Source organism: Gracilinanus agilis, chromosome 1 (assembly GCF_016433145.1).
Source record: "Gracilinanus agilis isolate LMUSP501 chromosome 1, AgileGrace, whole genome shotgun sequence".
Lineage (NCBI taxonomy): Eukaryota > Metazoa > Chordata > Mammalia > Didelphimorphia > Didelphidae > Gracilinanus > Gracilinanus agilis.
The window spans coordinates 485,299,832-485,320,217 of record NC_058130.1 but is presented as its reverse complement, the minus strand read 5'-3'; the positions used below and the strand labels follow the sequence as shown (position 1 = coordinate 485,320,217).

The 20,386-nt window shown below is 37.9% G+C and overlaps 1 protein-coding gene across 5 annotated transcripts in view; it reads right to left on the bottom strand.

Moving 5' to 3' along the window:
- The window catches only part of TPD52 (tumor protein D52), a 324,737-nt gene that overhangs the window by 185,643 nt on the left and 118,708 nt on the right, over positions 1-20,386 (bottom strand). Inside the window, exons 3-8 of one of the 5 annotated variants that reach the window (XM_044665820.1) lie at positions 19,411-19,559; positions 18,136-18,237; positions 16,997-17,023; positions 7,634-7,675; positions 5,769-5,817; positions 1,963-3,673 (exon numbers count right to left, since the gene is read on the bottom strand). In XM_044665820.1, the coding sequence (XP_044521755.1) occupies positions 3,560-3,673; positions 5,769-5,817; positions 7,634-7,675; positions 16,997-17,023; positions 18,136-18,237; positions 19,411-19,559 (483 nt within the window). In that variant the 3' untranslated portion in view covers positions 1,963-3,559. Of the gene's footprint in view, positions 1-1,962; positions 3,674-5,768; positions 5,818-7,633; positions 7,676-16,996; positions 17,024-18,135; positions 18,238-19,410; positions 19,560-20,386 lie in introns of those variants that run through there. The other 4 variants (XM_044665824.1, XM_044665822.1, XM_044665823.1 and 1 more) reach the window with 4 other exon arrangements.

Below are 20,386 nucleotides of genomic sequence, written 5' to 3'. Positions count from 1 at the left end.
TTAGCTGTGCATGACTGGGCAAGTTACCATTTGGTTTCAGTTTTCTGATTTATAAAATATCAAATGAAATTTATGACCTATGTTATGTTGATCTTAACAGAGATGTTTGGGAAGGTGAAGAGTTGGCCTGAAACAAGAAACCTGCAGGACTCACTCCTCCCCCACACACAGGCTAGAGTGAGTAGGATGGGGCAGTACTCCTTACTCTTCATCCCTCCCACCAAGCAGTTGGAAATCAGTTGGAAATGGAGGCAGGACTGATATCTTCTTACTAGGCTCAGCAAGGCAAATCCCTAATAATGTTGACTTTCCCAACTTATATTCTCCACAGGTTTGACCGAGGGACAATAGGAGAAGCTTGATGTCTTCTTGTTATCTGGGACAGATGAGGATCTGACTTCTTTGGCTGGCAACTGAAACGAACCAGGCTTTATGGTAGCTGTGAGTATGCCCAAAATAATAGCCAGGCCCAGCTACTAAAGATGAAGTTTATATTGATAAAAGAAGAAAAAAAGGCAGGGAAGGGGTATCCAGGATTTGGATAAGATCTGGGAAGCCCTGAACTGTTAGGTAGAAACTGCCCCTCACCCCCCCCCCCCCAAGAGGGAGTGGCAGACTTTATATCTAGCTGGCTCTCAAAGCTTATAATAATTACTTCTAATATCTAAAATAACTAAATGAATAATAAATGCTATTGCAAGAAAGGTCTAATTCTGCTACATAGGCAGACTCCTGAGAAGAAACCAAAATGGCTTTTGCCACTATGGCCCCAAGGCAATCCCAAAACCAGGAACAGCAAGCAAAGTGACCTGCTCACTTCAACCCCCAGGAATCAACTGTTTAACAGCTTTCAAACTGTTCCCTCACCCAGAGTTCTCCAGGGTGGGGGATTCTGGGTGAGACTTGACCCTGTATCCTGCAGGAATTCCATCCTGCCATTTTCCATGTTACACCTAACTGTAAGTTGTTCTCCATTTCTAAATACTTCTGGTCCTACCTGTGGACTAGAGATCATCCCCTTCCCACTACCCTCATTCTTACTGTTACTGCTGTTGTATTGTTTTTGTTCTGCCCGTAAATATGGGTCATAGTTCAAACAATTAAAGAAAAGGAAGTTCTGTTTTGATGCCTCAATGATTTGTAGGAGTTACATTCTGAGCATTTCATAAACAGCTTGGCAGCTGGGTAATGAATTTTTTTCAATCATGATGAACTTAAAGACTATCTGGTAAGTTACAAAAGTATCAGTGAAGTATCAGATACTCCAAAAGGTAAGATCTTTTATTAGAGGCTGCTAGGTGGCACAGTAGACAGGGCTTGGAGTCAGGCAGACCTCAGTTCAAAATGAGTCTTTGGCACTTACTAGTTGAGTGAACTCGGGCAAGTCACTTGACCTCTGAATGTCTCAGTTTCCTCATCTGTAAAATGGGAAAGGGTAACAATAGTGGGAACATATCACCATAGTTATGCAAGGAAGTCTCGAACACAAAAAAAGCTGGTTGAAGTTCCCTAGATCCAACCTCAGTGATATCAGTATTACCCAACAACTTGCAACTAAAAAGCAATTTCTAGGAATCCCAGAACACAAGTTCTTAAACCTGGGTTCTGAGAACTTAGATTTTAAAAAATATTTTGATAACTTTCAATATGATGGGTTTCTTTTGTAATCTTATTTTATTTTCTTCATTTGCAAATATTCTTTTGAGAAGGGATTCAAAGGCTTCACCAGTTTGCCAAAGAAGTCCATGTTACACACAAAAAATGTGAAAAACCTCTGCACTAGAGAGTACTTTGAAAGAAGTCACCTAATGTTTCAAAGTGCTAAAAAGTTCCCCTTAAGAGAAATTCTTATTTAGAAAAGGCAGTGTGTGTGTATATATATATATATATATATATGCGATCCAATCCAACAAGCTGCAGTCAAGCTATAAATCTCACAATAAACACTAAAGGCCTACACTGCTGAGATAGAGAATTTATTAAGCATTTCACATATAATAGAGTATTTTATCAATTATATCTAAAGTGCTAACAAAGCTCTAGCTATTAGGATGCAGCATATTATTGAAAACAACACTTGTGGTGGTTTTGAAATTTGGTTTTGATAAGAGAGATTATCCTTTAACAAATCAAGTCATGCCTCCAAAGAATATTTTACATCAACAACAAAAACAATTACAAACCAGATAACTAACAACACCAACACTATAATATGCATAAACTTACAGAACACAAGAGATTGGAAATGATTAAAAAGTGGTTATTAGAGTTAACATTATTTGCCCCTTTCAGGATAAACTAGAGGCTTCAAGATAGTATTCATTCCCACCAGTTTTCAAAGTTAGAGGCAACAGCTACAAAAATCAACTGAAGATTCGAGCACTGAAAATCATTGAGGCGGAGGTGTTGAGCTGTGTTCATCCATAACAACCCCAAAAGAATCATCACAAAGTATTAAGTATAAAAAAAATCCATGCTGCATTTGTTGTGCATCTTTGTGTGCTTTAACATTTTATTTTAAATGGTGCTGAGGGAAATAAATGAAGTCAATGAAGTTTCTATAAATCTAATTAACATTTTAGAACCACCTAGACCAAAATCACAAATTTTTGAGTTTGACAATCAAATACACTTAGTGTTACAAATTCAAAAAGATATTAAACAATATTCTGGATCAAATCAATGCAAATTTGAAATATACCAATTGTCATATGCTAATTATCTTCCCATTATTTCTTTTTAACTAGTGTGAAACAGACATTTGGGAAAGTGGTTTAGTAACCAATACAACAAAATTACTACTCTTTGACTAAGGATAATAAATCTATACAAGGGAAACCAGAAATAGGGACACTGCCCACACTCAGGTCACCTAGGATTTTATAACCTTGTTATATACAAATTATAAAATTAAATATTACATGACTATGACTGATTTCCATAATTCAACATAATTGCATACAATCCCTAGGGAAATTCCCTCACATACAGTCATTAAAATAAGTTGGAGTTTTTTTTTATAACTGGAAGATATTACCAGAAAGGGGAAAAATTATTATACCAAAGCATCTAATAATGAGGGATTACTTAAAAGAGTGAAAAGGATGGCATTCAAGTTTGGCAACAAAATAAATACAAAAGAAAAGCAAACTTTTCAGAAATAAAATAAATCAATGCACCAGAGGAATCATAAACTTGGAAATAAACTATATCATTATCGTTTCTCAGATCATTCAACTGAATTTTTCCAGAAAATATTCATTTTTCATAATGCTGATATCAATTAAGTATCCTAAAATGCAGTTTGTTAGATCTTTAAATTGTGCTTCCTTGCGGAAGGAAGATTGGAGGAGGGGGGGGGGAAACAACAAAAGGTTAAATTCATTCACTACATTTTAATTTGAAAAAAGTTAACCCCACAAACTATTTTTTGAATGAATACACAAAAGTTAAACAAAAACACATTTGTTGGAAACTCATAGCCAAGGCCATTCTATTAATGTGCTTGGATCTTGCTTGCAGCATCTGGCAGTGGGTAGCAGAACCAATGGCAACAATTTCACTGGGTCTCCTCTGTCTGCTCTGTCAGAGATTTTGTGGCTGTGGCATTCGCAGTAGAATTCAAAACTTCTCCAAAGTCACCTCCAGCGGCCTTATTTCCCCCGACTTTAGACTTAAGGGGGGGGGAGAAAAAGGAAAGAAAAAAATTAAATACAAATATTGTCTTATACTTTGTTCTCTTGTGATCAATATTTATAAGACAGTGGCAAAGGATGGCAATGTGGTTTGTGAACATGAACACAAAGAAACTAACAGTCCCAAAGAAAGACTGAAATTGAACATAACAATACTATTTAAACTGCTTTAAAACTATATAAAGTTGCAGAGAGGTAAAGGACATACCTTAGTAGGAGTTGTTATAGGTAATTTATAGGGTAAATATAGATTTAAGTTAGATTAGAAAGCAGGCAGCTAAAAGCAAACCTTGGCTGACTTTATGAACATTCCAAGATGGAATGAGGAGAGAGATTTGAAAAAGGAGAGTGATCTTGGCTGAACTGGAAGGAGGGTGGATCTGTTGTCCAGTTAGCTGAGCCTCAAATACCTGTGGATGTTGGGATTTTAAAAGAAGATAGAAGAGACCATCTATCAAGACAGCCTAGGTTGAGTAAAGGTTTTGAATCTGCAGCTGGTGGACAGCTGACAGATAGCCTTCTCCCTAGTGCCTCAATGGACTTACTTGCTGATCAAGGATTTTGTTCCTGGTTCCTGTTAACATCTAGGATCAGCTTGAACCCGAGTTGTGAGAATTCCAATCTCCAAGCCCTCTTCAGCCTCTACCAGGGTTAATAGCCTGTCAGCACTTAGTTTAGCAGAGAAGCCAACTTGTACTTGACATTCCATTGTCAGTTGGTCAATTGCCTATTAGTTAGTCATTCTTCTCCCACTTTCCCACCTTAACAACATTAAATCTGGTTTTATATACTTCCTGTTGTCTCCTCTAAACCAACAAGAACCCACAATTGAGTTACCTTATCATCCCTGGTATCCCTGGCTAGTTTGGTGGACAAGTTAAACTACTAACTGTCAGTTCCTCAGCTTGTATATTTATCTGTCAACACCCATTCCCCAAATCCCCTTCGTGGTTTTATCTAGTGTATACATTCATCCCTTTACCTTGTGGGGTGGGGTGTATCCCCATTTGTGTTATTCCCTGGCTGGCACCACTCTGTCCAACCTACTTTTTATTTCAGAGTGCCATATAGTAGTAAAACCACAGGTCTGGTTAAAAATGAAAATAATAATTTAAAAAGTCAATTTATAAGAAGAGTGTCCAGCAATCTAAAACAAATTTGTGGAAAGGGCAAAATAATATCTTTTGATGGAGTTATTCTTTAGATAGAAATATTTATTGATTGGCAAACTGGGACCCTAATTCAATCCCTAAGCATGCAGCTAAGTTTTAAAGATTCCTTTTTGGGAAACTTCTTTACCATAATTAGAAAAATAACCCAAGAGTAATTTGGTGGTTGACAAGATAATAAAGCTCTTTTTGAGAGGAGACTTTATAATGTAGGAAGAATATCTGCAAGTTAAGAGTGCCCCAAAAAAGGGGTGTATACTGAACAAAGGTCCAGAAAGTTTATTCTAGGTCTTCACTGATGAACTCAAACATTAAAAGGATTTTCCAAAAGAGTTGGAAGAACAGCTTCCAAAAGGAATTTTATGGTGAGACTTCTGATTGTCCTAATAATCCTGAGAGTATGAATAAACAAACCTTGGCTTCCCTTGATGTTTGAATGACTTTCCAAATAAGAATTTTTGTAGCAAGTTTCTTCAGATATTAGGAGACTTTAAGCTTAAACATACTAATGTGGGATCTAGAAAAAAGTTATAAATATGTACATTCCCAAATATTCTTAAATAGATCCCAAATGGCAAAATAGAAAATGCAGTTTACACAGAAAACAGTTTAAAAGCACTCTTTTATGGACCTAATCCTTTAATTATAAACATCACTTTAAACTTTATCTTTAAGACCAAGAAATAAATCAATAAACTTAAACAAAGACCAGTACATTCTTTTAAAGCATTATTTCTCTGGAATCAACACCTGATAAAATGCCATGCTAAATATAAATACATAAATATAAATATACATGATAAATGTATATGCCCAGAAACACAGAAGAGAATGACTTAGGCAGGGAGGAAAAATCAAGGTACTCCAAAAATACCACAAAGATGTAGACCATCATCATTTTTACCTTTAAGTTTTCAACTTTTTCTTCAAATGATTTGAAAGTAGGTGAGTTTCTGAGGGAAAAAAGAAAACTTTGGGTTAAGTCTCTCACATGAAAAATAAATTTACATAAAATAAAAATAATTTTTGAAGAGTATTCATAACTTGCATATCTTATTTTCCCTGGTCCAAATAAGAATTTGTGGTTTAAACTACAAAGCAAAATTTAACAGCTATTCTTGAGGAGCAGAATAGCCAAATATATTTGATCTCCATCACTACACATTACAATATTGTGGGAATTAGTCTGAAATCATTTCAAAGAAGCCCTAGATCATAAAGGAATTTACCTAACTTAAAACCAAAAAGCATCCTGCCCCCTATTTTTCTCCCTTTCCTCAAAATCCCCTCATGTGTGTATAGATACACACAACACACAATGTTAATAATATAAAAATAATAATATTAATAAAAGCAAGCTCCTTCTTTCCCATTTGCTATTAGTACTGACTATGAATGGAGCTGAACATAGCAAAGATAAACATTTACGTAGTGTAATTAGAGAGATACCTGCTCTAAAATATCATCACTTCTTTGATCTCCATCATTCAGTCCAGCTGTCTAATGATTAGAATTGCCTCTTTGGGTTAAGACATCATTTTTACTGAACTTTATTTAAAACCTAAGAGCATTAAGCCATCGTTCCGTGCCGGAGTGGACAGGTCCAGGTGAGGTACCATAATGAAGAATGGGGTAGTCATAAAGGTAGAGAAAAGACATCAAAAGAAGGAAGGAGCGACTGATACCTGGCCAGCATCTGCTGTCCCGAAGGAGAAAACTGCTCTTTGCCTGTCCATCAGTTTGTATTCTCAAAGTGTGTTGAAAAAAATGAGACATGCCTTTGCACAGATCCTTCCATCTACTGCAGGGGACTCCTGCTGGCATCTCTAGTGCCAGTCACGTTACCTCAGTCACATTTTTATATGACTAAACTAAGAAACATTTTTCTAATATACCCACGTGCCTCTGCGTACCTGCCTACAGCTGAGATCTTAAAGGCAAAGGGGAAAGGCAGGTCCCCTCCCATTCCTCTCTACCAGAAGCAACATGCTCATTTCCTCGTTGCCACTCTCATGATATCACAACTCGGTGTCATCACCCAGGCAGTAACTGGGCTTACTGTGCCAGGCTTAGGGTTAGAGCAGAGCAAAGGGGCAGCCTCAAGGGGAGGGAATGCAGCAGCAGAGAAGTAGAGCGAGAGGATGGAGAAGTTACTTACTGGCAGACTAAGCATTTAGGGGACAGAATGTGCCTACTACCTTATTTCAATAACTTGAAAACAGATTTTCCTCAGGGAGTTGAAAATTTAATAATACTCCTATTCTGCCCTCAGTTATAAGGGAGAGTCAGAGGTTAAAATCAAAACAGGAGAATGGAATTTGGCTTTCATATTTATAAAAATAAATCAGAGCTTATCAGCTGGCTACAAACCCTGTTTTTATAAATCTCAGCTTTCCTTTGGAACGGCAGTTTGACCCGACTCTTGGGTGTGAGGGACAACCACTTGGCACTCTTCACAGCTCCACAAAAGGGCTGTTTGTTTTTACCAAAAGCAAGGTAACAGGGGCTCATTGGATTGAGAGTCAGGCCTAGAGATGGGAGGTCCTGGGTTCAAATCCGGCCTCAGACACTTTTCAGCTGTGTGACCCTGGGCAAGTCACCCCCATTGCCCACCCTTACCACTCTTCCACCTAGGAGCCAATACACAGAAGTTAAGGGTTTTTAAAAAAAAAAGCAAGGTAACTAAGGAAACAAAGAAGAAGTCTCTCTAGTATATCCAAGAGTCATTCACTCATTGCAATTATTTGTTTTCACAAGAATATACTTTACCTCATAGCAGGCATGCTAATTGAATGTTGAATGGAGCGAATACTAAGGACCAGCATTAAAAAGAGATAGAAATTTAGTTAGTGACCAAACCATTAGACATTTCTAAAATCAAAAGAAACTTTGTTTGCTCGGAGCCTTATAGCTTTTTAGTACAATAAAAGTTGAAGGTGAGAAGTATTTACTTTGAAAGACAGATGAAAGAAAGTTGCCGATTAATATATGTTTTTTCTTTCAGTTAAATTGGCTTGAAGCAAAAATATTTTTACAGCACCTTAAAGTGTTCAAAATACATTCACACATCTCATTTGATCGTTAAAATAATGCCATACAGTACATAAGCAAGGCAGATGTTATCCCTACTCTACAGATGTCTACCCAGTGTCTGAGAATAAGATTTACACAAGTCTTCTGACTTAAAAGTCTAATCATCTATGACATAAAGGAAGTCAAAAACAAGCCAAAAAACTGAAAGAGCTGCAACCCTACACATCAGGTGGCAACAACCTCCTTGCGAACTGAAATATTTCTCAATAAATATTCATTTGACAAACTTTGTTTAAAGTTTAAGCATGTTATATTGTCTGAAATGATGAAAGGGGCCGTTTTCAGAGAAACCAGTGAAGACTTGTATAAAATCATGTAAAGTGAGAGAATAGTTTATCCTGTAAGAACAACATTGTAAAAATGACCAGTTTTGCAAGGTTCAAGAACTCTAATGAATTTATAATGATAAACCATAATTCAGAAGGACTTATGATAAAGGATACCCATTTCCTGACAAAGAGGTGATGAATTAAATATGCGGAATGAGACACATTTTGGTCACTGCCAATATGAGGCCTTGTTTTGCTTGACTGTGCATATTTGTTGCAAGAATTTTTCTTTTCTTTTCATGGGGGAGGGGAGATATATTTAATTTTTAAAGGTAAAATTTGACCGTCATTCTTAATATAATTCCCATTTTTCTATAGGTTAGAAAAGAATTTAATAGGCTAAGATCCAAATAAACAGATTTTTGTTTTTACTTTTTTTTAAATTCACCAGCTGGTTAGAAATACTGCTTTTGTATTGCACTGTTTATTTAAACTGCATCAGTCTTAGGAAATTGCGTCAGCTTTTTAGCAAATGATTTTTCTATTCTGACTTCAAGGCTATTCATTTCTAAGTTCACCTCCTTCTTTATAAAGAATGTTTATCAACCTCCCATTAAAGGCAGATGGTATAAGTTCTTTATCATAGGGAGTGTTGTGTGCAGATGCAAAGCATGGAATCCTGCAGGGATCCATGCTTTGCATCTGCACACAACAGGAGGCATTCACTGATAAGAATATATCTTCAAGGGGCAGCTGGGTACCTCAGTGGATTGAGAGCCAGGCCTAGAGACGGGAGGTCCTAGGTTCAAATTTGACCTCAGACACTTCCCAGCCGTGTGACCCTGGGCAAGTCACTTAACCCCCATTGCCTACCCTTACCACTCTTCTGCCTTGGAACCAATACACAGAATTGACTCCAAGATGGAAGGTAAGGGTTTAAAAAAAAAAAGAATATATCTTCAACTCTTGTGTATTGGAATCACATTTTAAGATAGCCCAGTCTCTAGGTTCATCAAATCCTTAAATATGCTGATTTTGGAAACACTATTATATAACAGCATTTTGATCAATGATTGAAAGTTGGTTCTAGGTAATGCTCATAGTAAAAGGTCTAGTCAACGTGTGTCTGTTCTGAATTTTGTGGATATACTTTGCTTTTAGATGCTAACTCATATAACTATGGTCCCTGATATAATTAATCATAATTTCATTAATCATAATTATGATGTAGTACTTTAAGGTTTATCTATATTATTTGCTCCTCACCACCTTGATGAGTAGATGCTCTTATTTTGCTATCTTTATAAATGAGTCAGCTGAGTAAGTGATTTGCCTGGCATCAATCACTCAACAAGCAATGCTGTGTCAGGTCTGGGGAAAGAGACAAAAAACTGGAAAAAACCTTTACCTTTGAGGAGTTTATATTTTAATGAGAAAGACAATTTGTATATAAATGTGTGTATATATATATATATGCACATATATGTGCATAAATATGTTTCTGTAGTGCAAAATGATACAAGGCAATATGGGGAAATGGCACTAATGGCTCAGAGGATAAGGAAAGACCACATATAGAAATTTACATTTGAGATGAGTCTTGAGGGAAACAAGGATTCCAAAATGGCAAAATGAGGAGAAAGGGCATCCAGGCATGGGAATAAGCTGGTGCATAGGCCTAGAGATGAGAAATGGAGCACAGTGTTTGTAATATAACATACAGGCCAGTGGGTCTGGATTTCCAAAAAAGTGAAAGGGAAGACTGGAAAGGCATAAAGGAGAGGTTGTGAAGGACTTTCAATGCCAGATATTAGATTTATATTTGATCCTAGAGATAATGGGGAGCCCCTGGAGTTCAGTAAGCCCCCGGAGGAAAGGTCAGACCCTTGCTTTAGAGAAATCCCTTTAGTCACCAAGTAGAGTTTGGAGAATGGTCTCGAGGGAGAAAACCCTTCAGAGTCGGGGGCCAGGAAGGAGGCAGTGGCATTCATTCAGCTGAGAGGCAATATGGACCTGAATGAGTATAGTAGTCATGTGTAGAAAGAAGGAGAAATATGTGAGAAATGTGATGGAAAGAGAAATGATAAGATCTGGCAATTGACCAAATATATGTGCAAAAAGTGATGACTCAAAGATGACCCAAGGGGTCACAAATTCAGTAAGTGTCTCTGGAAATCATTCAAATTCACCTCCAAATTTAACATTTCATCTACTATGCTGCAGTGCCTCTTCTTTAAAACAGTAGTCACCTGAATTGAGTATTGCATTAATAAGAAAGTGACATCCTCATTATGAAGCAATGTAGTATGCTAGAAAGAGCATCCGCCAGGAAGACCCGGGTTCAAGTCCTACCTCCAACATATTCTGGCCGAGTTACTAAACATCTCCCTGCCCTAGACATAGTCACATTAGGTCATTCTGACAATTATCAGTTGCAGAAAGGGAGCCCTCCTGAATTAGTAGAGGGAATTCCCTTACCCAGGAGTTCCCCACTACAACAAAATCTCAGATTTAGTCCCTAGTTCCTCGTTTATTATTATTAGATTATTTTGATTTGAGTGAAAATAACTTTCACCTTGTGCAACTTCTCAGATGGTTCCTGATACAGGATAAGCAAATCTCTCTTACTACCCCCTGAGAAAAAGGCTTTAGGCTCCCAAGAGTCTCCATCAAGTGGAGAAAGGATATACAGAAATTCAATCCCATGGTCCTTAATGGGAAGTGGGGTTTGGGGAGGGGAAAGAATGGCTTCAGTATTGACACACATCTTGCCTGATTAGCCCAAGGCACCTTTTTTTTTGGATGGGGGTGGGAGTGGGGGTGGGGGTCTGATCCCTGTTCCTGTGGTGGTTTCCTCTGTCTTAGCACTGAGGGGCTGCTTCTCTCTTCCCTTTCCCCAGCTCAGTGTCTTCCTATAGCTCCTCCTCTGGGTTCCTGCTCCCCTAAGCCAGGAAAAGGGGTCTCTCTGGTTCTTTTAGACTCAGAAAACAGTGAAGGATACCCCTGAAGTGTGGCTCATTATTCTTCAACTTTCTTTTTATTTCACCCAGAGAGCTACTAAACATCTCACAGAGGGATCACTTGGTGGGGGAATATTTTACATTTAAATAAAGTAGACTAGCAGCAGAACCAGCTCTGTGAAGACTAAGGCTAAGGCTTCAGCAAACTTTAGAACACTCCTACAAGCATAGAAGGGGTAAGAGAGAGTACAGAATACTTAGGGAGACTCTGTAACTCTAGAAGAACCCATCACTGGTACTTTAAGCCCATAAATAAGGATGAAGTTTCTGTAGGCCAGGATGGAATTAAAGTCCAATTTCACTGATTAATCAATCAAACAAGCCTTTTTAGGTACCTCTGTGCCAGGCAATGAAAGCCCTAAGTGGGGTAGGGGGAACGAACACACACACACACACACACACACACACACACACACACACACACACACACACACACACACACACAGTGAATCAATTCCCCTCTCCTAAGAGCTTTCATTCAAACTCGGCAATGGTTTACTGCAAGGACAGCAGCCCTTTAATTTCTGAACTTCCTAACGCAGGTTGTATACAAGAGTAGTAACTAAATAAATTTTAATTTTAAACACAACAGTTATGGTTCACTTTCCTAAATCTGAAAAACAGCCAGAAATCTATCTGTATTCAACTCTAAGATGATGGTTATTGCCCTGCTCCGAAAAGACCAAAATGATGTTACACTGTCAGGATTGACACACGGGGTGCCAGAACAACAGGAGATCAAAAGGCACAAATAGCTCATATGGATGTTTGGGATGGAGATGTCTAAGTCTGCATGGTTCATGCTTCTTTTAGTTCCTGCAATTCAGCTTTGCTCACAGAGCACAGAGCCCTCTTTGCCTTGGGCACACAGTGCTGGATGGTGGTCCTGTGCCAGTGCCTCCTGCATCTCACAATGGACACCAAAGGTCTCCAGAGAGATCTAACATCTCTTCTCCTGACCTCTGTGTGAGCACTTGCCTTGTGTGGGTTCTCCATAAAACAGTTTTTTAGGCAAATGTGCATGTGGAATTTGAACAGTGTGGCCATCCCATCAGAGCTGCATGCTCTGCAATGAAGTTGGAGTGTTTGGCAGGTTAGTTCGAGAAAAGACCTCTATGCCCAGTACCCTATCTTGCCAGGGGAACCTCAGACTCTTCCTGAGATGATTCCAAAGGAAGCAATCTGATTTCCCGGCATGGGGCCAATATCCTGTCCAGGGTTTACAGACTTTGAGATTAACACAATGGCTCTGTAGACTGAGTTTGGTGGGCAACCTCCCATGCTTCCTTTTGTAACCTCCCCACACTGAGCTAGCTCTAGCTGTGTGTGTATCAGCCTCATCCTTTCTGTGTACAAAAAGGATGCCACCAGGGGAAGTGACTTGAACCACAGTTTCAGGATTTCTCCACCTGCTGTAACCAATGGTTCCACGAATGGATGGTGTGGTCCTGGCTGGTAAAGAATCTCTTTTTTCCTGGTGTTAATCACCAGGTCCAAATTAGCACAAACTGCAGAGAAATGATCTGTGCTCTGTGGCATCATCTGTGTCATCAGGGGACTGAGTGCACAGTCATCTAGAAGCAAAAAGTTGTGCATGCACTCTCTCTCCACTTCTAGTCTTGGCTTGTAGTCTTTTCAAGTTAAATAATTTACTGTCAATGCAGTAGTTGACCTCAAGGCTATTTTTTGTCGTCATGGAAGGTATTCAACAATATCGCTGAGAATATCATGTTAAAAAGCATGGGGCAGCTAGGTGGCACAGTGGATAGGGTCAGGAAGACTCATCTTCCCAAGTTCAAATCTGGCCTCAGACACTTCCTAGCTGTGTGACTGGCAAGTCCCTTAACACAATTTGTCTCAGTTTCCTAACCTGTCAAAGGAGCTAGAGAAAGAAATGGAAAAACACTCCAGTATCTCTGCGAAGAAAACCCCAAAGGGGACCATGAAGAGTAAGACATAACTGAAAACAAGTGAAATATGGTATAAGATGATAGAGCATTGTAAAAGGAAATATAGGCAATTACTTAAAAAAACAAATCTTTCAGGCCAACTGTCAGAGATGCTTATGAGGATTAACTAGATGACATCCATAAAACAAAGCGTGCCTAAAATAATCTTTTGAGAAATATTATTAATCAATCCCATTATGTGTAAAACAGCTAAGTGGTACAGTGGTTAGAGTGCTGAGCTTGAAGACAGGAGACCCAAGTTCAAATTCAAAACTTTCCTTCAACACTTGTGATTTGATCCTGGGCAATTTACAAATCTTTGTTTGTTTCCTCACCTGTAAAATGGGAATAATAATAGCATCCACTATTTCAGAGTTTTGTGAAGATAATAAAATGAGTTGGTATCTTTAAAGCCATTTACATACTTTCAGGTACCGTATAAATGCTATCTATTACTGTGTGGTTGATGAGTAAAGCAGGTGCCTAAAGATACAGTGCTACATCTAACCCTGAATCTGTCCTAGATTCAGCCATATAGCCCACAGCTAAGAGATGCTGTAGCTGCTGGGTGACTCTTAACTGGTCACTAGGGGGCCTTGAAACCCTAGTTCTTTGCTTGCTCCTTCCACATGTAAAAGAGAATGCATTGGTCTTCTGGGCGATATCCAGTTAAGAGGAATGATTTCACGGCCTAATCCAGTGCCAGGGCTGGCCCAGGCCCAGCAGATCTTCCAGACCACAAGGTCCATTCCTTCTCTCCCTAGTAACCAGGAGGGCTCGCTTCAGAGTGGATATCACTGAGAAGGATGCCTCAGAGTTAAGGAGCCCAGCCCAGCCAGCCCCAAGGAATGTCCACCTCGACTCAGAATCGGCTCACCGTATTCTTCCAAGGAAACCCGCCATCTCTTGGGTTCACATTCTGGTGGAACGGCACGATGGGCCTCGCTAATCTGGAGAGCCACAAAAGATGACTCCAGCCACCCCCTGGCCACATTCTGATGCCCTTTGGGAAGCTTTTTAAAAAATCTGAGGGGTTCTTAGCAAAGTCACTGTCATCCAATTTTCTCTATCTAATCCTGATGTGTGCAGCAGGACAGGGAACTGAGTTTTTTACCTTTTTAAGGGAGTCATTCTTTAGAGATGAAGAAGAAACATTCTATGACTGTTTATAGGTTGAGGTAAAGCCTGAGGTAAAAGAGGAAGATGTTCAACCATTCCACAGGAGAGATAGCTAAGGAAGCCTTTCTACTTGCATGCTCATGTCAGTTAATAAAGGGAAACTAGACCAAATGATATCCCAAAGGTTTCACTAAAAGCAAATGGGATTCTGTCATTATTAATTAAATTTACAGGGCTCACAGCAGTCCATTTATTTTTTAATTCTGCTCCGCTTAATGCCTTCTTTCCATTCTTGAACTCTACCTAAGAGCCTGTGTAACATAATTGTCAACAGAATGTGCCAGGAGCTGCCATCCATCCATGGCATCTTGCAGGATATTTGCAAAGGGGATGTGACAAGGGCAAGCAATACAAGATCACATGCTGGGATGGCAAAGGAGTGTCCAGGGCAGAAGCACCCATGATCATGACTGTAACAAGGAGGGAGTAGTCGCTGGGCAGGGGCTTTGCAAACTGGAATGCTGGCCAGCTAGGGAAGAGTGACTACCCATGGTAAGGTCACACAGTTGGGGTTAGCACTGCAGATGCCCTCAGGTGCCTAAACACATCAGCTGGGGCCTGTGAACAAGGGCTTGGAGAGGGTTCTGATGCATGAACTCTCCAGAAAATGAGGCAGCTTTCTGGAGATCCAGGGTGGGGTGGAAGGGAATGCATGGTACTGATACAAATATAACATCCTTCTAAAACTGCTTCATGTATCACTCGCTGCTCCAAATCATACTAATCAAGAAACACAGGACAGAATATCAAAATGTGCACCCTTGAACTCAACACTGATAAGGGAAACGACTCAAGGGCAGTCTGGTCCTCTGAGCCTCATCAAATATTTCTCACTTTCATACTTATCTTTCCTCTTGCTCTTGCCAAAAAAAATTGATTTATTAATATAAACACTGTTCTCATTAATCTTAAAGCTCCTTTGGTGTCTTAAATATGCCCATTCCTATGTCACAAAGAGCTTATAGAACAGTAAGCCCAAATTGGATAAAAACAACAAAAAAGTTTATAAGGAACAAATTTCCCTTGGAGTAAAAATAGCAGAGGAAACTAAAGTATGTCTTACTTTCTCTAAGTAGCACAAACCGTAATGGAAATCTCAGAAAACTGATATTTTTGCATGAAAATTAAAATGGCAAAACACTGAGGGTGTGTTTAAAAAATATATCTCTTAATACCTATTTTGTTTCTTTCTATGACAAAAGTCAGAAAATTCAATCTGCAGTGTAATTAATATGACTTTTTTTTTAGATGGGAGAAATGAAGTATTCTTTTATTTCAATCATGACGAATGAGATTCTAGATTCACTGCCAACTAAAAAAAAAATTAAGCTACACCAACATACATTTAGAGTGATTTAAAATAGGTAAGACTGGAACAAAAGCATATATTAATTTTTCTAAAAAGCATTGTACACTGATAACTCTCAAACAGAAAATAACAGAAGCATTCAGTATGAGTTTCTAAACAATCTTTTCCATTATTATGCTGCTCACTCTAGTCAAAATTGCTTTGATAGGTACCTATTACTGTGAATTTGGGTGAACATCACTGGGTTTGATATTCAAAGCTGGTACCCCAGAGATATGATCCTTTTAAAACTAAGGTTGCTTTCTTATTTAAACAGTTCAACATATCGAGTTTGTACATTATTATGATTAAGTCAGTTTGTTTTGCTAAATATTCACTGAGTAATTATATAGGAACATTACTGTTGGAATCTTTTTGGCTCCTCTCCAACTAGAAATAAACTTACTTTTGCCCCTATTTAACAGACAATTTACTAATTAAAAGATTGGTCTACATAAGGAGAAAAGATTTACCTTGAAGCAAGATATTTAGCATGGTTTTTTCCCCCTGGATTATTCCCATTTGGTACAACTAGTTACTGAATGTATTTTCATCTTAATGACTTATTTTTTTTCATTACAATAATACACTTGCATTTTAATTTTTAAAACTTATCATTTGCTAATAGCCTTTAAATATGGTTAGTTATCAGTTAGTTCTCCAAACTATAAGAAATTTTTAAATCCATACTTTTAGTAGGTAACTGACACACAGATATAAAATTATTTTAAATAATATTTCATAGTAGTTATTCAGATGTCATAGACAATACAAAGTAACCAATTTACAATAAAATTATATCAAGAGGCAATGCTGAAACTATAACAATGGGAGGCCCATTCAATGAAAATCTCAATGTCCTTTCTAAAAATGCCAAAATAAAGTACCGAGCATAACAGAGATGAAAACCATTAGAAGGGAAGAGTTCTATATGGCATGAAAACCATTCTCCTTTATAAGGAGGAAAGGGAATTCTCTGCGAATTTTTAAATACTTTTTTTAAGGAATCAACCATACATTCAATGTGCACATTGAATGCACTAATGTGCACATTGAGACTCCTTCTCAATATCACTGCTACCCTGGTTTTACCAAGAAACCCTCCTCTAAAATTAGCAAAATTTTAGAATATACAGAAAAAGAACTTTACAACTCAAAGAAATGGTAAAGACAACAAATAAGACTTTGAATTTCCTATACAACAAAATAATCTAAATTTTCATATATGTCTTATGCAACTGCTGAACCTCAGAGATTTTTCAAGCTCTCCTTACCTAAAAGAATGTGAAAAGGCCTGCAATCTACAGGAAGCCAGAGTAAGCATTAAAAAAGAAAGGAAGCTCTGATAAATCTAAAAGGGTTAAATGACCTACAATAAAAAAGGTCACAGGGTCTTAACTTGGGGAGAGGCAGGGAAGGAGGGAGGGAGGGAGGGAGAAAAGCAGACAGAGAAGAGAAAGAAAAAGGAATGCTTAAAAGCATACAGTTTACTATAAACCTATGTTGAATTTTGGTTATATCTGAATTTATCAATGAATTTTAGACCTTCTGGAGTGAAACAAAAGTACAATACGGACACACATCCACCCAAACTTATTCAGCCAAAAGAATTCTAATTGCAAAACTACTTTTCCTGCAAATGGAAAACATGGAGATTCATGCACTCTGAAGATACTAAAATTTTGCATGCGGACAAAAACAAAATAGACTAAAACCAAGCTACCTACCATTTTCAGCACTGTTCTAATCCACATGAGAAAAAAAATGCAACCAAAAAAGAAAAAGCTATGACACAATTGCATCAAAGTAGCAAGAAGAAGTCCATGGTTTTATCTAAAATACAAGTGCAAATTAAATGACAATGACTCAAAGTTAAGCAAGATTAGACTCTAAGCATGTAGGCAAGCTACAGCTCATAAATTAGTACAGACAAATGACTAAAGACAAGCTAAAAATATGCCATGGTACAAACAGAGACGTACTGAAGTCAAGCTCACCCACTAACCGTGCGCTTCAATACAGTTTTGCACATCCATTCAATGTTGACATTTCCTCACGATCACAAAAATACTAATCTGAATGAAATACTTACTCTGCATTTAAACTATTTAGAAATGAAACACAAAATTCAAAAAAATTCACAACTAGAATTTGGTAGCCTGAGAAAATGAGATTACTATTAAAACGTTAAGACCATTAAACTTCAAAATATTTTGGTCACCCACTCAAATTCAGGTTTCCTAGTAGCTGCTCCTTCATGCCAGGAAAAATTTAGAAGTAGGATACTACAATCATCACCCAGAATTTTCAGATACTATCCAAAAGTCTTAGGGAAAATTTATAATCACAATAGTGGGCCTTTAAGATAACACTAGAAGGGACTACTGATAAACTATGGAAAGTGGGCACATACTTTACATCTTCAAGCTTTTTGGTGATGACAGAGCCAACAGAAGAAAAAGCAGCTGAGGCCTTCTGTCCAGCCTGAGACAAAGTTTCTGATGTCTTCTTGTATCTGTATTTAATTAAAAGAACAGAGCAAAACAATTGTTAAGTTAAACAAGACAAACATATTAGCAAATTAATCTTTTCAAATAACTAATTTCAAAAGTAGGGATAGCTCATATTCAAGAGCATCAATAAACCAGTCTTTTGAAAACACAAACACACACACACACCCCTACCTTTCCTTACAGCATTCCCCTCACACCACATCCTGAGCCAAGGGAGAAAGTTCAGTCTATTGACTTTTCAGATCCAGAATTTCTGAGATATCCTAGAATAGCCATGATAGACAACCAGCCCCAAGGTCACAGACTACAGAATCCAAGGTAATCTAAAGAAGACCACTTAACTTTCACCTTAGGCAAGAGTTCAAAACAAAGATGGTCTTCTTTTGCTTCCTGTATGTAAACCATACAGAAAAAAGAAGAATCTAATCAAATGTCTCAAGTTTGATGTTAGCAAATGCTTATTTTCTCTTCACCTAATAAGACAGGAGCCAGTGGAAAGAACTGCGAATGAGGTTGATGAACCCAACTGTTGTGACTTATATGAAATCTGAACATCTGCGTGTTCTCTGAAAATTATTTACAAGGCTGATAGAGAAGGATTTAAAGTCACGAGAGCTAACAAATGCTTGTTAGAAACATGGCTCTCAGGAGAGAATGTTTGTATAAGGTCCATCTCCAGTGTGACATTATATCCAGGATAGCATGGGCTCCAAATTTTGTGAATGGTGCTTTCTACTACTTTTCCTAACTGAATCAGAATTAAAAGGCAAACGAATAGAATCGTGTGTAGTTATCACTTTGGGGGTAAAAGTAAGAGTTGATATCCAGGAATTATGGCAATGCAATTTCAGGAAAAAAAATCTATTCTACCATAGTAATTAAGTAATGCATAAAATAATTGCTCACTTCATCAGAAAAGACAGAACTAGACGTACTCATTTGTCTCACTACTAGGCAGAATCTAAGTGTACCCAGGACAGTTTTTCTTTCTGCCATCTAAGGCTAAAGAACTAGAGGAACAGATTTGGGAAACTGATTCAGCACCTACACACAGTAATAAAAAGGTAGAATTGAAAATCTAGAATTGGATTGTTCCATGTAGTCTTCTTATCTCAAAATCTGAATCAGAATGAAGAAAATATACTCCCAAGGAGTAAAGGGAATTAGGAACCTACGCAGATGTGGCTGTCACATCTTGCCAGCCTCTGGCAATATTCTGCCTTAGTTCCTGTAGTGAATTGATTCCAAGCTTCCTCTTAATCTCTGCTAGATGCTTCTCCTTGGCTGCTAACACTTGAGATAGGGTCTGTATCTCCTCTTCTACCTATAAGAAAAAAGAAGAAACAGATAACAAGAATTAAACACATTAAAATCAGAATACATACAAAATCTCCAGATTTTCAATATTTTCTAATTTGATTTTTTTATCTAAAAGGAGGGCTAGATCTATGATTTCATTGATATATAGGGAACTCCCATATGAGAAAACCCCCTATTAAAGCAAATCAACACCTTCTTTGTAAATTAGAGTCTTAAAGGGTTGCATAGAGTACTGAGAAGTTAAGCAAATTTCTCAGAAGCCACATATCCAATATGTATCAATGGTAAGGAAGTGAACTGAAATCTTTCTAGTTCAAGGCCAGCTCTCTATTCACTAAGTCATATTGCCTTTCCAACTTTTTTCTTCTTTTTTGCCATTAAAAATACTGACATTTACTTATGATACCTAAGGAAGCTGCTATTAATAGTCATTAAAAACATATACAACTGGAGCAGCTAAGTAGAGCATGCCAGACTTGGAGTTGGGAGGTACTAGGTTCAAATCCGACCTCAGACACTTCTCAGCTATTTGTCCCTGGGCAAATCACTTAACCTCAATTGCCTAGCCCTTTTTGCTCTTCTGCCTTGGAACAGATATTTAGTATTCGACAGAAGGCAAGGGTATTATATTTTTAAAAATACATGCAACCTCTTACTTGGTCTGGAGAAATGGAGAAATGGCTAATCTTTCCCTGAACAGTTATTTTAATATAGAAAAGAAACTAGTCATTTTACCCTAAGTTGACTGCTTTAAGAAGAATGGTGATAGAGCAAAACCTTAAATTCTACTTGGGCTCAGCATAAACCTGTATCATCATGCTGTCCTGCACA